We start from the raw sequence: 20,009 nt of genomic DNA, 5'->3' as shown, positions 1-20,009 counted from the left end.
AGAATTCAAATTGATTATTGTTAATTTTGTAATATATATTATTATTGATTTTATTGTTAATTAATTTTCGTAAATTTGCAGATTTTTTAAAGGGGTAGTTTCACGAAATGCATTTAAACTTAATTTAGTGAACCGCATATTTTATCCTGGTTAAATGGTTAAACTACATTTATATGGCATATATTTGAAAAAATTTCAATTTTCTACCACATAGTTTTTAAAATGTCAAGACTTGAAAATCGTCTTTTTAAATTGCATATATCACAAAAAAGACAATTTTCAGGTCTTGATATTTTAAAAACTACGTGGTAGAAAATTGAATTCATTTCAAATATATGCCATATAAATGTAGTTTACCCATTTAACCAGGATAAAATATGCGGTTCACTAAATTAAGTTCAAATGCATTTCGTGAAACTACCCCTTTTCTTTAGTTTTAATTTTTTTCATTTTCATTTAATTTTTTTTTCAATTTCATTGTTTCATTTTCATTTTTTAGTAGCAAATCTACTTTATATTTCTAAATGTAAATATGTCTGTCTGTCTGTCTGTCTGTTTTTTTTCGTTTTTCAATTTCATTGTTTCATTTTCATTTTGTATTTCATTCATTTCATATTCATATTCGTGATATTGTAAAAATAAATGTGATAAGAAACTCGAAATAATACACTTTTTTATTCATTCTTATGGTCGGTCCGTCCGATTTAGAAAGCGTAGCAACTCTATAATCATTACCAGAATGTCCGTACGTCCATTTTAAACATGTTGATTTTTCGTCCGAGATAGTTAGCTTTTATTCGTTAACGATGCAAGAAATAGCTATTGATAATTTTAAATACGTGGAACGCTTACCTAACCTACCTAAGTATATCAAATAACTATATCAAACGTCTCTCTTCCTTGGATACAAACGGCTGCGCCCCTAGCATTTAGAGGCTCTATATTCGAACCTACCTACCTACCTACCTAAGTATATCAAATAACTATATCAAACGTCTCTCTTCCTTGGATACAAACGGCTGCGCCCCTAGCATTTAGAGGCTCTATATTCGAAGGGATATGAAAGGGCAGAAAAATAGCCTAAAACCATCTAAGGACCTATACGAAGCTGTACTGTAAAGGAGAACCATATAGGTTCAGTGGTTAGCGAGATCCTTAGCTACAGACAAACAGAGCTTACTTCTTTATAAGTTTATATTATAGGATAGATTCATACAATTATTAACCAAGTCTTTAATTTAATTTCATAAGATTAAAACCAGTTTTTGTAGCCCTGACGTGCCGTTTAACGATGCAAGAAATACTATAGCTATTGATAATTTTAAATTTATGTCTTCAAAGTTAAAATAAGTACACAAATAATCACGGCAGAAACATAAGTATTTCGTAAACATATATTAATTAACGACCTAACTAAACTTTAACTATATCAAATAACTATATCAAACGTCTCTCTAGCCTAAAACCATCTAAGGACCTATACGAAGCTGTACTGTAAAGGAGAACCATATAGGTTCAGTGGTTAGCGAGATCCTTAGCTACAGACAAACAGAGCTTACTTCTTTATAAGTTTACTAGCGGCTACGCCCCTAGAGGCCTCTAGTGGCACTTTAAATGTTTTTGTTTGTTAAAGTTAATACTATAGCTATTGATAATTTTAAATTTATGTCTTCAAAGTTAAAATAAGTACACAAATAATCACGGCAGAAACATAAGTATTTCGTAAACATATATTAATTAACGACCTAACTAAACTTTAACTATATCAAATAACTATATCAAACGTCTCTCTAGCCTAAAACCATCTAAGGACCTATACGAAGCTGTACTGTAAAGGAGAACCATATAGGTTCAGTGGTTAGCGAGATCCTTAGCTACAGACAAACAGAGCTTACTTCTTCAATTATAATTCAAATTATAGAGCAGCATCGCAATTACAAATTAAATTAAATAAAAATAAGAAAATTATTTTTCATAGTTTTATTATTATAGCATATATATGTCAAGTTATTTATGTGGAATCTAACTAAATATTCACAGGAATACGATCTCAACTCAACGCAACATCAATGATCAATCGATAATGATCACAGACTCATCAGAGTCATCACCTTCACCTTCGCTCGCGCCACCTTCGTGTTCCAGAACTTCCAGGATGGCGTCAATATCGTCATCATCGGAAGATGGATTTACATCGCCGGAGATATCGGGATATTCGTCTTCATCTGATGATAGATCTACTGTGCCATCTAAATTAATCGCACGGTCATAGACAGCTAACGACTGGATAACGTCGTCACGGTAACCGTTGCATTTGGCTTCAAGTTGCTGCAGAACAAGTTCATTTTCTTCGCGTGTACGCTGAGAAGATGGAAGGGCTTGGTGAAGGAATTGGTATATACCAATTCCTTCACTAAATAGTCTGAGCGCCTCCATATTACGAACACTCTGAAACCCCGACCTGTAAAGCAGGTTAGATATATCTTTAAAATATCTGTGTAGGACCTGATAATGGGCGTACCATCCAGGCATCAGGTCGGGGTATAAAGCCGGTTCTGGATCTGTGCAGGTAAGAGTACGGGGGAAGTGAGGAACCAAGTCATCCATCATCACCGGCTTGCGCCTGCGCCCAACTCTGACTCTCTGTCCTTGTTCCGCCATAACGATAGCAAAAATAAAACAAATGTTCAAATGTTGTCACTTCAAAGGTCTGTAAGCAAATGAAATTTCAAGGAATCATTACCCCCTACAAATTTTTCTTTGTTGTTGGTTTCCAAGAAATTATTAAGATTTATAATATTCTAGATATCTTCAAATATGAAGTGTTGGGAATGGGATGTGTGAAATATTTTTAACAAGGATGACAATATCCATTAAAGCAAAACATTAACATAAATGCATAAGTATAATCAAAATTATAAGTAAGTATTCTGTCTATAAATTATATAAATACTAACATACTGACGTCTATAACCAACACAAATTATAGAAAAGCTTCGCTAATTCCTAGTATTTTGAATTTTCCATATGTTTTGTTTTGTTTTGTTTCTTGGGGGGGGGGGGGAACATTAACATAAATGCATAAGTATAATTATAAGTAAGTATTCTGTCTATAAATTATATAAAATAGTAATACTAACTGACGTCTATAACCAACACAAATTATAGAAAAGCTTCGCTAATTCCTATTTTCCATATGTTTTGAATTGTTAACTTATTTCTTGGGGGGGGGGGGAGGGGTCAATATTTGTATCGTAAGTTGTAACGGTCAACCTTCAAATAGGGGAGGGGTGAGACTACACTAGTATAATAAATTATAATCTTACCCACTCCCCAAGTTAAAAATTAATCGTGACCCCCCCCCCTCTCATATATATAAACATAGTGAAAATGAAATTATAAGAATCCTTGTTACTCTATAATTAAGGTATGTCCATACGTCCCTCTGTCCGAGTCTTTTTACGGAAATACACTATATTGTTATATATAGAAAAAGATTGTTATAAATGTTTTATCACGTATTTTACAATTTTTTTGTCCATTTTCACCGCTCATTATGAATATGGGCGGAGTGGTAATGCGCGCTCCCCCCCCCCCAAAAAAAAAAAAGGGGGAAAAACATAAATATTAGGAGGGGATAGGACAGTGGACAATAATAATAATCTATATTCTATCTTTATATATTTAGAGGTGTAATTTGTAAAAATCTCAAAATTTTTAACATTTTCTCCATGTAACCCCCTAAAATTGGGGTTGGTGTTGTATGTAATAAATATTAGGAGGTAATAGGATATCTGTTTAGCTCCCCCCCCCCCCCCCCAAAAAAGGGGGAAAAACATAAATATTAGGAGGGGATAGGACAGTTGACAATAATAATAATCAAAATGCTGAACTGATAAGAAATAAACAATTTTAAGTTTAGGCAAATTTAGGATTATGTAATTGTAAATTCAATTGTTTAAGTTTTAACGTTTTTCTATTAGCTTAATGCTTCAAAAGACAACCATACATTGTTCCAAATGGTCTATTTATTATTCATAATTTTAGAGCTTCGCTACTTATGTATGTTTTATTAGGTAGACATGTAAGAATTCTGCTAATTTCTCCTTTGAGGAGGGGGGGAGGATTTGATGCTTAATCTTTCATGTCCCACGGTCCACGGATAAAAAACAAATATATAATATCGTAACCAACCTGGTAATGGTATGGTAATAATTGGGATGGGGGGGGGGGGAGAAACAAGATTAAATTTGGATTTAATACGATGAAATTATAGTAAATAAATTAGCCGTTAGAGGGTAAATATTTCAAATTGTTCTTAAATTTATACTTTCATCATTCATTGGTAAGAAAAGTTAAAAATTATATTTCAAGTTTTAGAAACCTATTTTTAAGAAAAGTTACATTTGAGACGAATTGATTTCACAAAGTATTCGGTAATGTAGAAAACAAACAAAATTGCTTCAAAGTTACATATTGAAAGTTGGAATATAGATATCTTCAGTGATACTATATTCTCTTTATAACACTTTATGAAGGCTTTTTGGCCAATTATATTATAGATTGATGATAATATCTGATAATATCATTTCATATGTTTTAAGTTTTAAAAACATTCTTTCGCAAGGAAGGGAAATTTAAATTTTTTAAAAAGGGTCAACTAAATAACATGACACGGATATGAAGCAAAATTGTAAGTGAATTAGTTGGAAGACTCTAATTGCAATAAAACCTACTCTTTTTGAATAAAACAAATATACAAAGTTTTTACTTTTTAATTCGTTCGTTCTTTAAGACAGATAGCTATTTCTTTCATAGTTAAACGGCTCCTCGGGGCTAAAAAAACTGGTTTTAATAATCAAACGATTGTACATTTCTGTTCTGTCTATATATCATAGTTATCATTGAAAACCAAAGAATAAAATAATAGGATGTCTGTTAATCTCCACGGATAAAAAACAAATGAAAAAAATTATATTTGATTTGCAATAAAAACTACTCTTTTTCTGTTCTGTCTACTCTATATATGTCATAGTTATCATTGAAAACCAAAAAATAAAATAATAGGATGTCTGTTAATATCTCTCTACCAAGGATCTCAAATTGAAATCTGAATCTCGTTTTTATGGTAAATAAAATTAACATATCTTCGCTTAATCGCTGTACAATATTTTTTTTTTTGGGGGGGGGGCGGGGAGGAAAAATTTATGTCACCTGATTAAGGAAGGGAAACTGGAAGGGTCAACTTAACTGAACTCACATGAGAAATATGAGATCTTCATACAGAACAATAATTTTCTATAATTAGGGTCAGTTTGTCCGTCGACTATTTGTCGACTATTCTGAACTATTTAAGTGTTATTATCCGTTTGTTATACAGTTTCAGAAATCGTTTTAATCTTACAGAACAATAGCTTTTTTATAATTAGGGCTGGTCAATCTCCGTAAGAAAGCGGATAGCTTTTTTCATTTCTGGTAATGTAGGCATTTGCTTCCTGTATCCGTTTGTCATAAAGTTTCAGTACTAGTTTTTATGGATGTTTTAATCCTTGTTAATATTCCCCAATATACAAGGTATATTGATAAAAGCGTTTTTTTTTTTTGGGGGGGGGGAACATTTATGACCGCATAAAGCTAAGGGTCAACTCATGATACAGGAAATATGAGACCTTAGAGAACAAGGACAAAACGTTACAATTTACAAAACTAACTCCAATCCAAATAAAATAAAAATATTTATTTTCATTTTATTTAAGTCAACATAGTTTATTTATTTATTTAGATTATTTATTTCATTAAAGTAAAAAAAGTTATGATTATTGTTTTGTTAGTATGTTAGGTTAAATAATAAATTAGTACATATTACTTGAGTTAGAATGATTAATACATTATTTAATGGTTATTGGTGGTTTATTTTTTAACTTTTCTTTCACTTTATGATATTAGCAAGTTTGATATATGGTTGAGTTGAAATGTAGAAGACAGTAAGCAGGGTGGAGGGTTGGAGAATGTAGGGTGTTGGATCTTTGGAAGGTGGATTATTATAGAGTAGATACGCTGAAAGCCTGAAACAAAAAATCTTAAGTCTTAACAGCTATGTGAGGGAGAGGGGGGGGGTGGTAATTTATCTATCCTTTACAACCCTCTCACATACTCACACGACAATACAAATACACATAATAAATACTAGGATATGACAATGAAAGAAAAATCGAGATTTTTGGAATAAAGAAAGGGGAGAATAAATTATTTAAAAGTCTTATCTATTATACAAATTTTATATCTAAGTTTTCATATTTATTGAATTGTTTACAAGTAAAACTGATATGGTTCTGATATCGCAAAAACCAATCAACCAATATTATTTTTTTATAATTCATTCTAAAAAAATAAAAAAAACTCATCAATATTTAATTTTTAAAGTTTTCATATTTATTGAATTGTTTAAAAGTAAAACTGATATGGTTCTGAGTTCTGATATCGCAAAAACCAATCAACCAATATTATTTTTTTTATAATTCATTCTATAAAAATAAAAAACTCATCAATATTTAATTTTTAAAAAAAATTGTATAAAAAGTAAAAAAAAACACTGAGAAAATATTAGGTGTAGAGGTTTCGTGTTCTTTCTAGACAGCCATATTGGCTATTTTTCCAAATTTTGACGGAACGAAAAAATTTATTGGAAAATATCAGTAAATATTAACTTTCAGGATCGTAAAAATTTAGAAAAGATTTTAATATTTATGTTTCATGTCTAAATTCAACCCTTTCCCTAATTATTATAAACGACTTTGGACAGTTAGAAAATAGGGGGAATATTAAAGAAATATTGACCCGTGAGTTTCAAATTTCCATCGTCAAAGATATATTGAATAGATTTCAAGTAGACATATGTCTGGAATATACTAATGTTTAAAACTTGTACAGAATATACAATAATGTACTAAATTATTATTTATGTATTTCTTATGGTTTCTTAGTAACACACAATATTATTAACCACAAGCCCAAGAATTAAGACAATGGATGATAAATTAAAAGTCATTGAATGATAATAAACATAATGATTCCCTTTTGACACCAACAGATTAAGTACCAAAAGTTTTTGGGCCTAAGAAGGAGAAATCATTCTAATGTAACTTTAGAAACTTTAATAATTTACAGTCTAATGTCTTCTCCCTCCCATTTATTAACTACAGGTGTCATTCTTATAAAGTAATTTTATTGTGTAACAAATAAATAATGTTTAGTTAATACATTAGTTAATACAGACATTATATAAATAAAATAAAAAAAGGCAATTGATTATAACTATTACTTTAAATGTGAGAATTATTTGCTACAAGTTGGAAAATATAAAAGTAGAAAATTTGTAAAGGGAGAAGGATATAATAAAAGCTATTAAGTGAAAGTAAAAGTTGGATTTCATCTTTTTGTGTGAGAAAGTTTTTAGTTTACTTCTAAAACAATGTTTTATATGTTAAAATTCTTAATGAAAAATTATAAGATTAAAGCCAGTTTTGATAGACCCAAGGGGCCGAAGGCCCTGGCTAACAAAACTGGTATTAATTTTAAGATATTTTTGATTTTCATGAAAAATTGTCAGTAATTCGATGCCTTTTTTCAGATTTTTCAGCAAGGCCGAGAACCAGTTCTAATCCACCAGATATTAATCGGATTGGAAGCCTTACTGGAAAATATGTTCAGTGACGATTGATCTATCCATTAGCGAGATATTACAGGACATATACACATAAACACTAAACATACTACTTTACTAGAAAAGTATTAATAGCAAGGATACCATAGGAATGTTTGGAAGCTTTCCTCATGCGCAAAATTGCTTTTTTTTTAAATTATGAAGCCTAGTATTCTGATATATATTATTTTTTATTGGAAAATAGCCTAAAACCTTATCAAGTAGAATATTATCAGTCAAGAAGTTACTGAGATATTATGTTTCATACGGACAGACAGACGAACATCGTATTTCTTGAAATATTACAAACGGCTTAAAGATACTTTGCTGCAAACGGAGAGCTTTCATAAAAACAGCTTTTAATTATGTAAAAACAACTTTTTTTCTCGTATTCATTCGAATCCGGTGAATAGGAGCCGGTTCTCATCCATACGAAAAAAATTATGTCTAGCACGGTATTATAACCAGTTTTCTACGAATATAAAAATGTACAATCATAAAATTAAATCCAGTTTTTTAGCCCGTGCCTTCGGCACCTCGGGGCTAAAAAAACTGGTTTTAATCTTATAATTGTAAATTCTATATCCGCAGAAAGCCGTTTATAATACGATACGAGTAATAACTATTACAATATACAAATATAGTTGATTAAAAGTTAGGTATATAGTAGCTTTTACACTTTAAAAAGATTATTATTTTATTATTATAAAGTGAAAGAAATTTCTTAATCCTAAAGGTCAAAGCAACTTCCTCTCCTTAAATGTTAATGAATAGTATCATGATGAAAAATCTTATTGTTAGAAACATTATTAAACACTGATAAAAAATAACTTTTACTTTATTACTCAGCACTTTTATAATGATATTTTTTGGGACGGAAAGCACTTTATTAATAAAAGACTAATTTCAAATATAGTTAAGGATATAATCAATACTAGCCTCTACTACACCCCTAGAAATCTTAAATAATAAGGCAAATTAAAAATTGATATACATCACTTGATTGATGAAATTACCCTTTCTGTAGATTCAAATTATTAGTATCAAAGTTTGAAAACTACTAGTATGTAATCAACCAATTAAAATTTTTAAAAATTATAAAAGTTTCTTAGTTAATAAGATAGTGTTGTTATAAAACTTTGAGTACCACTAGTGTAATTCAAAGTCCAACATCCCCTCCCTCCCTGGAAATTTTAAACAAAGATTAATGTAGCCGTTATACCTGTTTTTTGTTCTGGGGTTTCTGGATCATCTTTCACAGGATAATAGAACTTGTATTGAGCTGTTGTGGTCATTTCAGGCGAGTCATTCTAAACAAGGATGACAACATCCATAATAAGCCAAGCACATAAAATCATGGATAGACAACGGACAAAGTGAGCTATAGAGCAGATGTACAGTTGATATATAAAGACAAATAATATGCGATGGATAATAAATCACGAAAAAAAAATTTATGTTTTTTTAGACAAGACCGAATCACTATTTTTCCATAGCTTATCAAACAGACGGACTGGAAAGCAAAGCTACTTATATCCATAACTAGCGCAGCATAAAAGATTCAAAATATTTTATCAACAAAGAGAACAGGGGAAAATATGAAACCTCTATCTTTTATGGTTTCTGAGAAAACTAACTGGTTCTGATGACGATGAGACAAGATTTTATTTGCGTAGCTCAAAATTAGATTTCTTGCCCACTCCTCCTCTAATTTACCTCATTTTTATGACGTCACATGGATGATTTTTGAGACATTTTTTTCCCGCTACGAGTTAGAGAAGGAAAAGGTAGAAGAAAGAAAATAGCTATTTATTACCTGGAAATAAGAAACAGTTGTGGAAGACTTTTGTGGCCTTTCTGTTGAGTTTCCCCGCCTCCTACTGGGCTTGTCCCACCATCTTATAGTTGGGCGGATCTTTGGCAAACTCAATTTCAGATCTAAAAGAAGTTAAAATATTTAAAATTTTCAGATTAATTTTAAAAGTCAGAACCTAAAGTTCAATAGAAAATTAGGTTGTTTCCCTCGAAGGGCCAAGTCCCCCACCCTTATTTTAAAAGAAATTAATAACAAAATTGGGGGAGTTGTTTTTTGTTGTTAATTGTTATTTAAGGTTAGGTTAGGTTATATTGGTTACAGGGTACCCCTACAAGGTTATGGCAGATGAAATATATTCAATATATTCACTTCACCTTTCTAAATTCTATGTATATTTCTGTCTATTTAGATGTATGTATATCCGCTAAGATCTTATAAACAGCCAAACTGAACGTTCCACTATTTTCAGGGTAGGTTTCAGGCTTTTTGAAGATATGAAATTGACAAAAAAGTGATGGTGGAGATCCTCTACGCCAATCTTTGGACAGCCCTTATGACTAGGGACAAACTAACACTAATTAAAGGAATGATAATGTTTCTTACCTGTTCCTTCCTGGTTGTTTTTATTCTGAATTAAGCTATTAAAAGTCATGCTGTTGAATGGTACATATGCCTTGTTTCTTACCTGTTCCTTCCTGACTGTTTTTATTCTAAAGTAAGCTGTTCAAAGTCATGCTGTTGAATGTTACATATGCCTTGTTTCTTACCTGTTCCTTCCTGACTGTTTTTATTCTGAAGTAAGCTGTTCAAAGTCATGCTGTTGAATGTTACATATGCCTTGTTTCTTACCTGTTCCTTCCTGGTTGTTTTTATTCTGAAGTAAGCTGTTCAAAGTCATGCTGTTGAATGGTACATATGCCTTGTTCTTTTTCTCTTTGTTTAATGCTCTAAAATCATAAATAAGAATAAACCTTATGTAACAGTAACAGGGTGTCTATTTGTATTTGTCTGCTTAATATATTGCTAACCGCTAGACCGACAGGGTTCTCCATTGCATTGACGGTTCTTATAATTCCAGGGAAGGTTTATAAGTATTTGGGGGAGGGTACCTCAATCCTCCCTAAAGAATCCAAATTTTGTTTATTTCTTCTTTTTAAAAGAAAAAGTAAAATGGCAGTTTAGACCTAATGAAGAAAGGTTTATTTATTCGTCATTCATCAAACTTGCAAATAAAAATGATTTTTGAGTTTTTTGAAACATACATAAAACATTTTTTAGGTAAGAAAAAATATACCTCTCATAAACCAAGTCTTCAACTAAATTTGAAATAGAATCTTCACTGATATCTTCTATATCCTCTCTCCTAAGCAAATTTAAGATTAACAAGGATTACAAATTGCATTAAGTGACAGAGAGAGAGAGAGAGGGGAGGGGGGACAATGGGTTGTTTAGTCCCCAAAGTTTTATAATACCATTTTCTTATTCGTTAGCTTAAAAACTTTTGGGACTTTAGTAAATTTTGATTGGTTGGTTTATTAAGTTGAGTGTTCAAACGTTTTAATCACTAATTCTAATTGTACAGAAGGGGTAATTTTGTGCATCAATTTTTCTGCCATTGTCTTACCCTTTAGATCCTTGATAAAGAGAAATTTATGGTTTAATTTAAAAAATTATAGGAAAGTTCTACTTTTGTGCTTCAATCATAAAAGAGCTATAGTCATTGAGTAGCGCCGATTCAATTGAAAACAACATAACCAACAGTTTCAATGAGTATAAAGACGTATAAACAATTATAAAGATGTATTGCTTTTAGCAATTGTGAATAATCAAGCTTTATAATTAACATGGAATTGAACTAACTTTAACTTTTATGCAAGTGTAGAGGTCCTAATTATAGAAAAGCTGTTATTAATGGGTTTTTTAAACAAAAAGTGTCAAAATTTTTCGACCAATAATATAAAACTACATAAACAGTAATTTAGATTTTCAAAATTAGAGCTGTTTATCAATTTTCTGCCGAAGGTTCTCTGTGTAAATACCTGATAGATGATTGGGTATTTGGTTTGTTAGCTAGATAGTAGGTTTGGCTGGTTTTAGATGCCTCTGGCAGTGCTATGGAGTTGGAAGATAATATTGTACTTGAGGGCTTAGAACTCAACACACTGTTGGATGAACTTTGATATCTTGATTCTAAATAGAATATATTAAAACTATTTGTATGTAGTATAAAATAATTGTCTGTCTAAATTTGAAAAACTCCTATTAGCAGTGCATAATGAGCCTCTTTTTTAGAGAAAAAAATATTGGAGTCATGCGAAGCAAAAAAAAATTGTCAATCAGTCTGTCCTTCTGTCCATAACAATATGGGGAAAATGTAATTTTCGGCTACTATTTAAGAAAGACTGCTATTATTAAAGTGAAAATATGTACTTTTTTTAAAAGTGCATCCAGCATACAATCTACTTGGTTCGTCAGTCTGTAGGTCATGCATCAAAAGACTGAAATATTCTTACAGAAGTTTCTTGATTCTCTTATATTGTATAACCACATCCTATCTCTTGCTTTACCAAAGATTTTTTTTATTCGTAGGCCTAACAACTTTGAGGACTCTTGATATTATATGTTACAAAGATGGGGTAATTTTGTGTATCATCATTGGGGATGTACTTCATTTTATTGGCCATTGTCTTGTCCTTAAGAAACATACTTTGTTTTCCAATCCACGATATTTTGAACTTTGTTACTTATGGATGTTGTCATCATTGTTTTATTTAGTTACCTTGTGCTAAATCTGTTAAAGCTGCTGATTTGATGTCATTTTGATTTTGTATCCATGGTGTAGCATCCTCTATCCATGTCCACTCGTTCAAAGGTTTCCCTTGAGTTATGCCCAGAAAGACCACTGAAAAATATTGTTAATTAAATTTTTGAAAGTCTTTTCATTTTAGTGTCATATATGATTAGTCAGCTAAATAAATAACTAATTATTTTCCAGTAGGGCTCCAAAACCGATTGATATCCGCTGTATTAGAACCGATTCTTAGCCATACTGAAAAATCTGGCACAGCATCGACAATTTTCCATGAATATTAAAATAAAAATCATAAACTTAATGCCAGTTATTGCCCTCGGGACTAACAACACAGGTTTTGATCTTATTTTTCTTTATAATATCAGCGGAAAGCTGTCCATAATACGATGCGACAAATAACTATTGCGGCTTGTCTAATTTCATTTAATACCTATATTTGCGACAACTTTTATTTAATGAAATCTTCCAATTTTTAACATTTACAAAATCGGTGGCCCTCTCGGACGGGATTCGAACCTGGGTTAGCCAGATAAGAAGTCACACATTCTATACATAAGCTATATGCAACTTCAAAGATTGGAAGTAAAAATAGATAAGGTAGTAAAAATAGTATGATTCACGAAACCTCGAAACCAAAAAATATATTACTCACGAAACCTCCGTGTATTTTTCTCACGAAACCTCCCAACTTTTGAATTTCGTGGTTTCGGTCGAAAAGTACATGGACAAAATTTCCCATATAAAAGATTTAAAATTTAGCAATGTTTCGTATAAATTAAGCTTAAACTGACCTAATATTAATTAAAACTATTTAAAACATTATATCTAATGTACATACACATATAATAATCCTAAAAACGATATTCTTTTAACAATTTACATCAAAATTAAGTTTTTGTAAAAAAAACTATACTATTATTATAAATCCATCCCACTTCATATGTTCTTCCTTCCCTATTTCCTCCTTATGTCTCCCCCCACCTCCCAAAATGAAATTCACGAAACCTCCGTGATTTTTTTATAATGTCGTCTTTGTAAAAATTATTAGATTAATTTAAATTAAAACAAAAGAGTATTTAAATGTCGGCGGAACGTTTTTTTAGCTCTTATAACAATATTTTTAACAAAAATTTGGTGTAATTTAATATCGGCGTAATAGTTTTAGCTATTATAATAATTTCAATTTCTATCCCCTTAATATTCAGAGATTAATAGTCGGGGATTGGAAAATGGAAGAAAAAGATTAATAGTAGGGTAAAAGACAATGGAAGAAAAATATTAATATTCAAGGAAAGTTCAAGGAAAGAACAATGGAAGAAAAAGAAGGGTTGATTAATCCCCATTATTAATTTTGTTTTGGGTTGTAAAAAGATGACCAATTTTTGTTTGATATTAATGCGGCTTTTGTGGCATAGGGGTACGTTGTAAGGCTAAGGTCGTGGCTATCCAAGATCGACTCCAGGTGGGGACATTCATGTAAAAAAAATTTTTTATTTAACATAACAGACTGAAAAATATATTTAACATCTTATTATATCCAGTTTTCTATGAATATAAAAATGCACAATCATTTCAGATTAAAGCCAGTGTTATATAATAATAGTTAATAATACGATGCTTTAAATAACTATTATATTACTCGCCCTACCCTCCAAACATACAAACACACAGACAAATATCCTGTTACTTTATAAATTTTTGATTTTTATATCCGTTTAAACGGTTGCTGATGATTGAAAATTACGCAACCTACGAATTTCTTTCTCTCTCTCTCTCTTTCCTCCTATAATATTAAGTATCCCTCAAAGCTTATAGGTCGCCGGTTCAAAACCCCCCAAGTAACTTATCAAGAATTCCAGTTCTATTGCCCGCATGTATAATAAACTATTAAAGCTATCATCCATATAATAAAGTAACAGAATGTTTATTTGTCTGTCTGTTTGTTTGTGACAAAGGATCTCGCTAACCCCTGAACCCATATGGTTCTCCTTTACAGGGTAGCTTATCATAGGTTCTGGGAAGGTTTCTAACTATTTTGGAAGAGGGTAAAACCACCCACCCAAGAGAAATCGTTCTGGAAAAAAATTACCCCCCCCCCCCCCTCCACACAACAATATCTTTCTTTCTCTTTCTCTCTCTATACAGATAAAAATATTTTTTAAATACCCGAAGAGGTTTCGATCTTAGGTGCTTCAGACTGCTTGGATAAAATATTAACAATAAAATTTATCCACTGAGCTAAAGAGGAAAGCTTTAATGATCAGTTAATTTAAACAATTAGTATAAAGTATTCTTTAAAATATTTAGGGCCATGGAAGTCGGTTCGAGGCTTGGCGATAATTTTTTTTTTAATTACCTTTTTAAATATATTAAGGGACTTCAAAATTAGTTTTATTTTATTAATTACTGATATTGTTTACAATCTATAATACAAAGTAGAACGATGTCTGTCTGTCTGTCTGTCCGTCTGTCCGTCTGTCTGTCCGTCTGAAGCTTAAGATCTCAGTAACCACTGAACCGATTGGGCTCTACTCTTCAGGGAATATACCTACTGGTCCTGTGGTGGTTTTAAGCTATTTTCACGGGGGGTGGGACACCCCCAACCCCCCCAAAAAATGAAAAATACCCTCCAAAAAAAAATTTTTTTTTACTTTTTCTTTTTAAATCTAAAATACAAAAATTAGGTTGATCAAACCTCTTGGGGCAAAGCCCCTAGAGGCTAGGGGCGAAGCCGCTAGTGTCATAAAAAGAAATATTCTTTAGAATATTTAGGGCCAAGGAAGTCGGTTCGAGGCTTGGCAACATTTTTTTTAAATTGCTTTTTTAAAGATTTTAAGTGACTTTTCAAAATAAGTTTTAGTTTTATTTTATTTATTTAATAAAAAATTAAATTTTTTTTAAAGGAAATAAAATATGTTTATTCTAACAACAATAATTGAACCCAGGGAGTAAGGGAGGGGACAATGGGCAATTAATTCAATTTAAGAGGGTTCGCTGAAAAGCAATGAAAACTAGATTTATCAAGAAAATTTTACCAAAATTGTAAGGGGATCATGGTAACCTAATTTAGAACAAAATTAGTTCTAAGAAAAAAATCATTTACTTGAAAATTAAATTATCAACACATCACAATGTAGTAAACATTCTGTAATTAATCACTAGAAAAATCTTGTTTAGAACTACCCCAACCCTTCTGATATATTTATAACGGACCCTTAAATTCAAGCGGTTCTTAGATTATTTAATACATAAATATCACAGTAGAGTTTCTATACATGAAAAGACATTTTCTTGGGAAAAAATATTTGTTAAAACCAGCGATAAATGACAAACTTTTCTGTCTGCATATTCAAAACTAGCTCAGCTAAGTTAGCGGGGCATTGATGCGCAAGTCCCCAAAATCAGTAAGAATCTGCTGTATTCGTGCACATTCCCTTTAAGCCAGTCCCCAAAGTCTGAGACTCCTTAAAAATTGAATATTCGATCCATTGTCCCCTCCCTTACTCCCTGAATTGAACCACTGATCTTCGTACCCCATTCTCTCATATCATACCACTACGCTATGAAAGAATGGCTATAAGATGCAATACCAATAATGTATTATAAAAAAAGGAAACAATAATTTTCACTAATTTATCTAAACCTGGATGGTACATCCAGGCATTTCTAGTATAAGGATATTATCCTTATACTAAAGTAACAGGATGTTTGTGTGTCTGTCTGTGTGTTTGTTCGTACCAAAGGATCTCGCTAACCACAGAACCGATCGGGTTCTTCTTAACAGGGTAGCTTCTCATAGGTCCCGGGAAGGTTTATAACTATTTCTCTCCGCTAGTTTAAGTTAAAATATACGTCATAAAATATTTCGAATGATTTGTATTAATTCATTCAAATTGATAAGTACAAAATGTGTAATGTGTGTAGATTTTACATGAAATAAGCTGAATTCCTGCTTATTTTATTAAATTTTCTGTAACAACTGTAAAAAAGAAAACCGCAGACAACAATTTGTTGATATCTGTTTAGGTTTTTAAAAATATCTAATTCTTCCCAAATCACAGCATGAGGTATATAAGTGTATTATTATTGGTTTCACATCCCATGCCTGCGCTAAATTTATAAATATACCCCTTTTCTGCAAAAGAATGTCGGCAAATTTAAAAGATAGAAAGTTGGTATATTTGATAGAACAGATAGTCTATAAATAAGGTCTTGCCGTGCGTCTGTCTGTCTTAAACAATATTGTTTGCCTGCAGACTATTCATCACAAACATTAGACACTTTTATTTACAAAATAATAACAAACAAAAAAGAAAAATAATAATACAAAATAATAAAGAAAAATTAAATAATTTGGCGGTTTCCCTAAAATCTAATATGAACCACAAATAAACAGATTGAAAAAAAATACATATTTGATGCTTAGTTAAGGTTAGACTATACAATGTAAATAAGAGCCCCGCTGGGATAGTACCACGTAGGAATAGTGAGTGTTGAGTTCGGTAGCCAGTAAAAAGGTTAGATTGAAAGCACCTATTATTGTAGTAAAGTGAAAAACTATTCAATGCGTAGAGACTGTAGAATGTTCTAGGAGTCATCTTGTTTAATTACTGTTAACAATCTAATAGAAATACAGACATATTTTAATTATAGAGTAGCTGTTCTACTAATCACAGTTTTTTAAGTACGCAAATTTTAATACTTTTTTCCCCCAGCCGTAAAGCAAAGTATCCTTGAATTTAAGCATCCAGTAAATCTGAGCATGATGAAAAATGGGAGAAAGCTGAAATTGTGAAAATATTGAAAATGCAATTTTACAGCTAGCTGATTCGATAGAGTTACATTAAAAAGATAGCGTGCAATCCCCCCATTTTTCCACACACGCCGAATGTTTTTAATTTATTTAAACCAGTTATGAGCCTTACTGAAAAATCATGTATCGTATCATAGACAAATTTTCTACGAATAATGAAATTAAAATCATAATAGCCCAAAGTTTTTTAACCTCGGGTCCAAAAACACTGGAATTAATCTAATAATTTTTAATTTTACTATTCGCGGAAGACTGTCTAAATATGAAGCGTCAATATTTATATCAATAAAACCATCCAAGCCATTTAAAGCAACTCTGATAAAGACAATCAATTACAACCATTTTTATAGAATTTATGTGAACCAAGAAAGTTGTAATGAAGTTTGCTGGGATTTAAAGAATTAAGACAATGGACGATAAATTATTGTACATCACCAATGATAATACACAAAATTACCCCTTATTTGAGTAAAATCAGTGGTTGAAACGTTTGGACACTCAACTTAATGAACCAACCAATAGAAACTCAATAAAAGTCCACAAATAAAAGATGTTAGGCCAGCGAAGAAGAAAACGTTTATGAATTTTTATAAATGTTGTCACTCTTGTTTTTAAATAAATAAAAAGAATTACCAAGCCAATTATTATAATGAACTACAATTTAAACCTCTCCAAAATATTTTTTCCAATAAATGGATTAGATCTTAAAAGATAATCAATAAGTATTACTAAATAAAATAGTAATGAAGATCATAAGATGTTAATATTATTTTGGTAAAATATAGGTTCAAACATAAAGAGAAAAGGAAAAAAAGGTATCATTAAAAACATTACAAAGTTTCAATGATCGGATCAACTGCAGTTCACGGTAAAATATTCCTGGTAACGAATATTTCAAAAAATCTATGAATTTTAAAGGCTGCTAGCTTGCAAACGGCTGAACTTCAGATCTTCAGACCCGCACACCATTTTAAGCGGCATAAGAGGGCCTTCAAATAATCTAGAATAGCCAAGATCCAATGATGCACAGGGAAAGCTTCACTGAAGAAAAAACGCATAAAATAGGTCTTTTTCCCGCATTTCTCTGCACTGCTAGATAATTATGCATTATTAATTTATGACAATTTAAGATTATTTTTAGGCCTTCTTATGCCGCTTAAAACAGTGTGCGGGCATAAGCTGTACGTTCAGCCGTTTGGCAGCTAGCAGCCTTTAAAATTCATAGATTTTTGGAAATATTCGTTACCAGGAATAATTACCGTGAACTGCAGTTGATCCCAATGATCTCCCGTAAAACAAATATTTATGTTTTATATAAGGGTTGGTAAAGGGGAAGGGAATATAAAGGGAAAGAGAGTAAAGTAATAGGGAAGTAAATTATCTTCAAACCATTAACAAAAGACAAACACAACCACTTATAGAGTTGCTTTGCTTCCAAAAAGTAAAATTTAACAAAAAAAACTGTATTAAAAATCTTCATAGTCTCAGTGTATAATTGTGACATTTGCACATAATTTTCGCGAACAATTCGCATGCAAAAATTTCCAGGACATTTTTCTTTAAACTAACTGTTTTTTCTTCCATATTTTGCATATGTGTGTTATTTTGCTTTCATATGGTTCAATTTCACTTAGTTGGATATGCAACAAGTAACAAATACAAAACATTTCACCAAATAGAAAAGATTTTTTAGACAGTTGGCTCTAGTTTTAATTTGATAGAATATCTTCTCTATAGTTGCGGCTGCATAATATTGAGTACGTCCGTTTTTACGTACGTCGGAATACATTTGTAAAATTAACATGGCTTATAAGACTTTTTTTATAAAAAAAAAAATTACTTTCTATTTTATAAGTTTGATCATTATTGGCCCTATCTTAATAATAATTATAAAAGTTATTTTAAACGAGTTGGTTGGTTTGTCACCGTTCCAGTGGTGTGCGAAAGAGGGTAAAATAACCAATTTGGATGGATTACCTTACCCTTTTTTGCCCCCTAAAGGCTATTCAGACAAAACCCTGTGTACGCTACTACCTTTATATTTAAGATTATTTAATAAGATCTTTTAGAGTGTGCGATTCAAGGTTTGTTATAAAACTTTTTTAACAACACGGCTATGGATTGAGCCGTCCTTGTTTTATAACATTAGAACGATTTAGTTACTGTTACATAATTTTTAGGGAAAAAACAATAATAGTTATTTCTTTCATCGTATTATAAACGGCTTTCCGCGGATATAGAATGTACAATATAAGATTAAAACCAGTCGTTTAGCCCCGAGGTGCCGAAGGCACGGGCTAAAAAAACTTGTTTTGATCTTTGATTGTACATTTTTATATTCGTAGAAAGCTGGATATAATACGATGATAGACATAGTTTTTTTTCGTATGGATGAGAACCGGTTCCTATCCACCGGATTCGAATGAATACGAGAATAGTTATTTATATAGACGGCTTTCCGCGGATATAGAATGTACAGTTATAAGATTAAAACTAGTTTTTTAGCCCCGTGGTGCCGAAGGCACCGGCTAAAAAAACTGGTTTTAATCTTATGATTGTACATTTCTATATTCGTAGAAAACTGTATATAATACGATGCTAGACATAGTTTTTTCGTATGGATGAGAACCGGTTCCTATCCACCGGATTCGAATGAATACGAGAAAAGATTATACAGCAAGAGAAATTTTTAAAGTTAAAGTATTTTAACCTATTTTAATAAAAATACACTATTCTAGAACATATATTTCATTGATTTTATCAATCATTTTCAATTCATTTTCTTTTGAAGAAGTGAACCAAGCAATATTGGCCTGGTCGTTTTCAATTGTTTATCATTCTTACATGTTTTTAAGGTACTACGTCA

At 31.2% G+C, this 20,009-nt stretch overlaps 1 protein-coding gene across 1 annotated transcript in view; it reads right to left on the bottom strand.

Moving 5' to 3' along the window:
- The window catches only part of LOC145324972 (uncharacterized), a 91,050-nt gene that overhangs the window by 68,548 nt on the left and 2,493 nt on the right, over positions 1–20,009 (bottom strand). The window contains exons 2-7 of the mRNA XM_080167746.1: positions 12,298–12,420; positions 11,558–11,708; positions 10,813–10,881; positions 10,368–10,465; positions 9,519–9,640; positions 8,925–9,012 (exon numbers count right to left, since the gene is read on the bottom strand). Coding sequence (XP_080023872.1) covers positions 8,925–9,012; positions 9,519–9,640; positions 10,368–10,465; positions 10,813–10,881; positions 11,558–11,708; positions 12,298–12,420 — 651 coding nt within the window. The remainder of the gene's footprint in view (positions 1–8,924; positions 9,013–9,518; positions 9,641–10,367; positions 10,466–10,812; positions 10,882–11,557; positions 11,709–12,297; positions 12,421–20,009) is intronic.

Source organism: Acartia tonsa, chromosome 7 (genome assembly GCF_053477335.1).
Source record: "Acartia tonsa isolate MP-2025a chromosome 7, ASM5347733v1, whole genome shotgun sequence".
In the NCBI taxonomy this organism is placed as follows: domain Eukaryota; kingdom Metazoa; phylum Arthropoda; class Copepoda; order Calanoida; family Acartiidae; genus Acartia; species Acartia tonsa.
The sequence above is the reverse complement of the archived record's forward strand: the minus strand, read 5'-3'. Positions and strand labels throughout refer to the sequence as shown.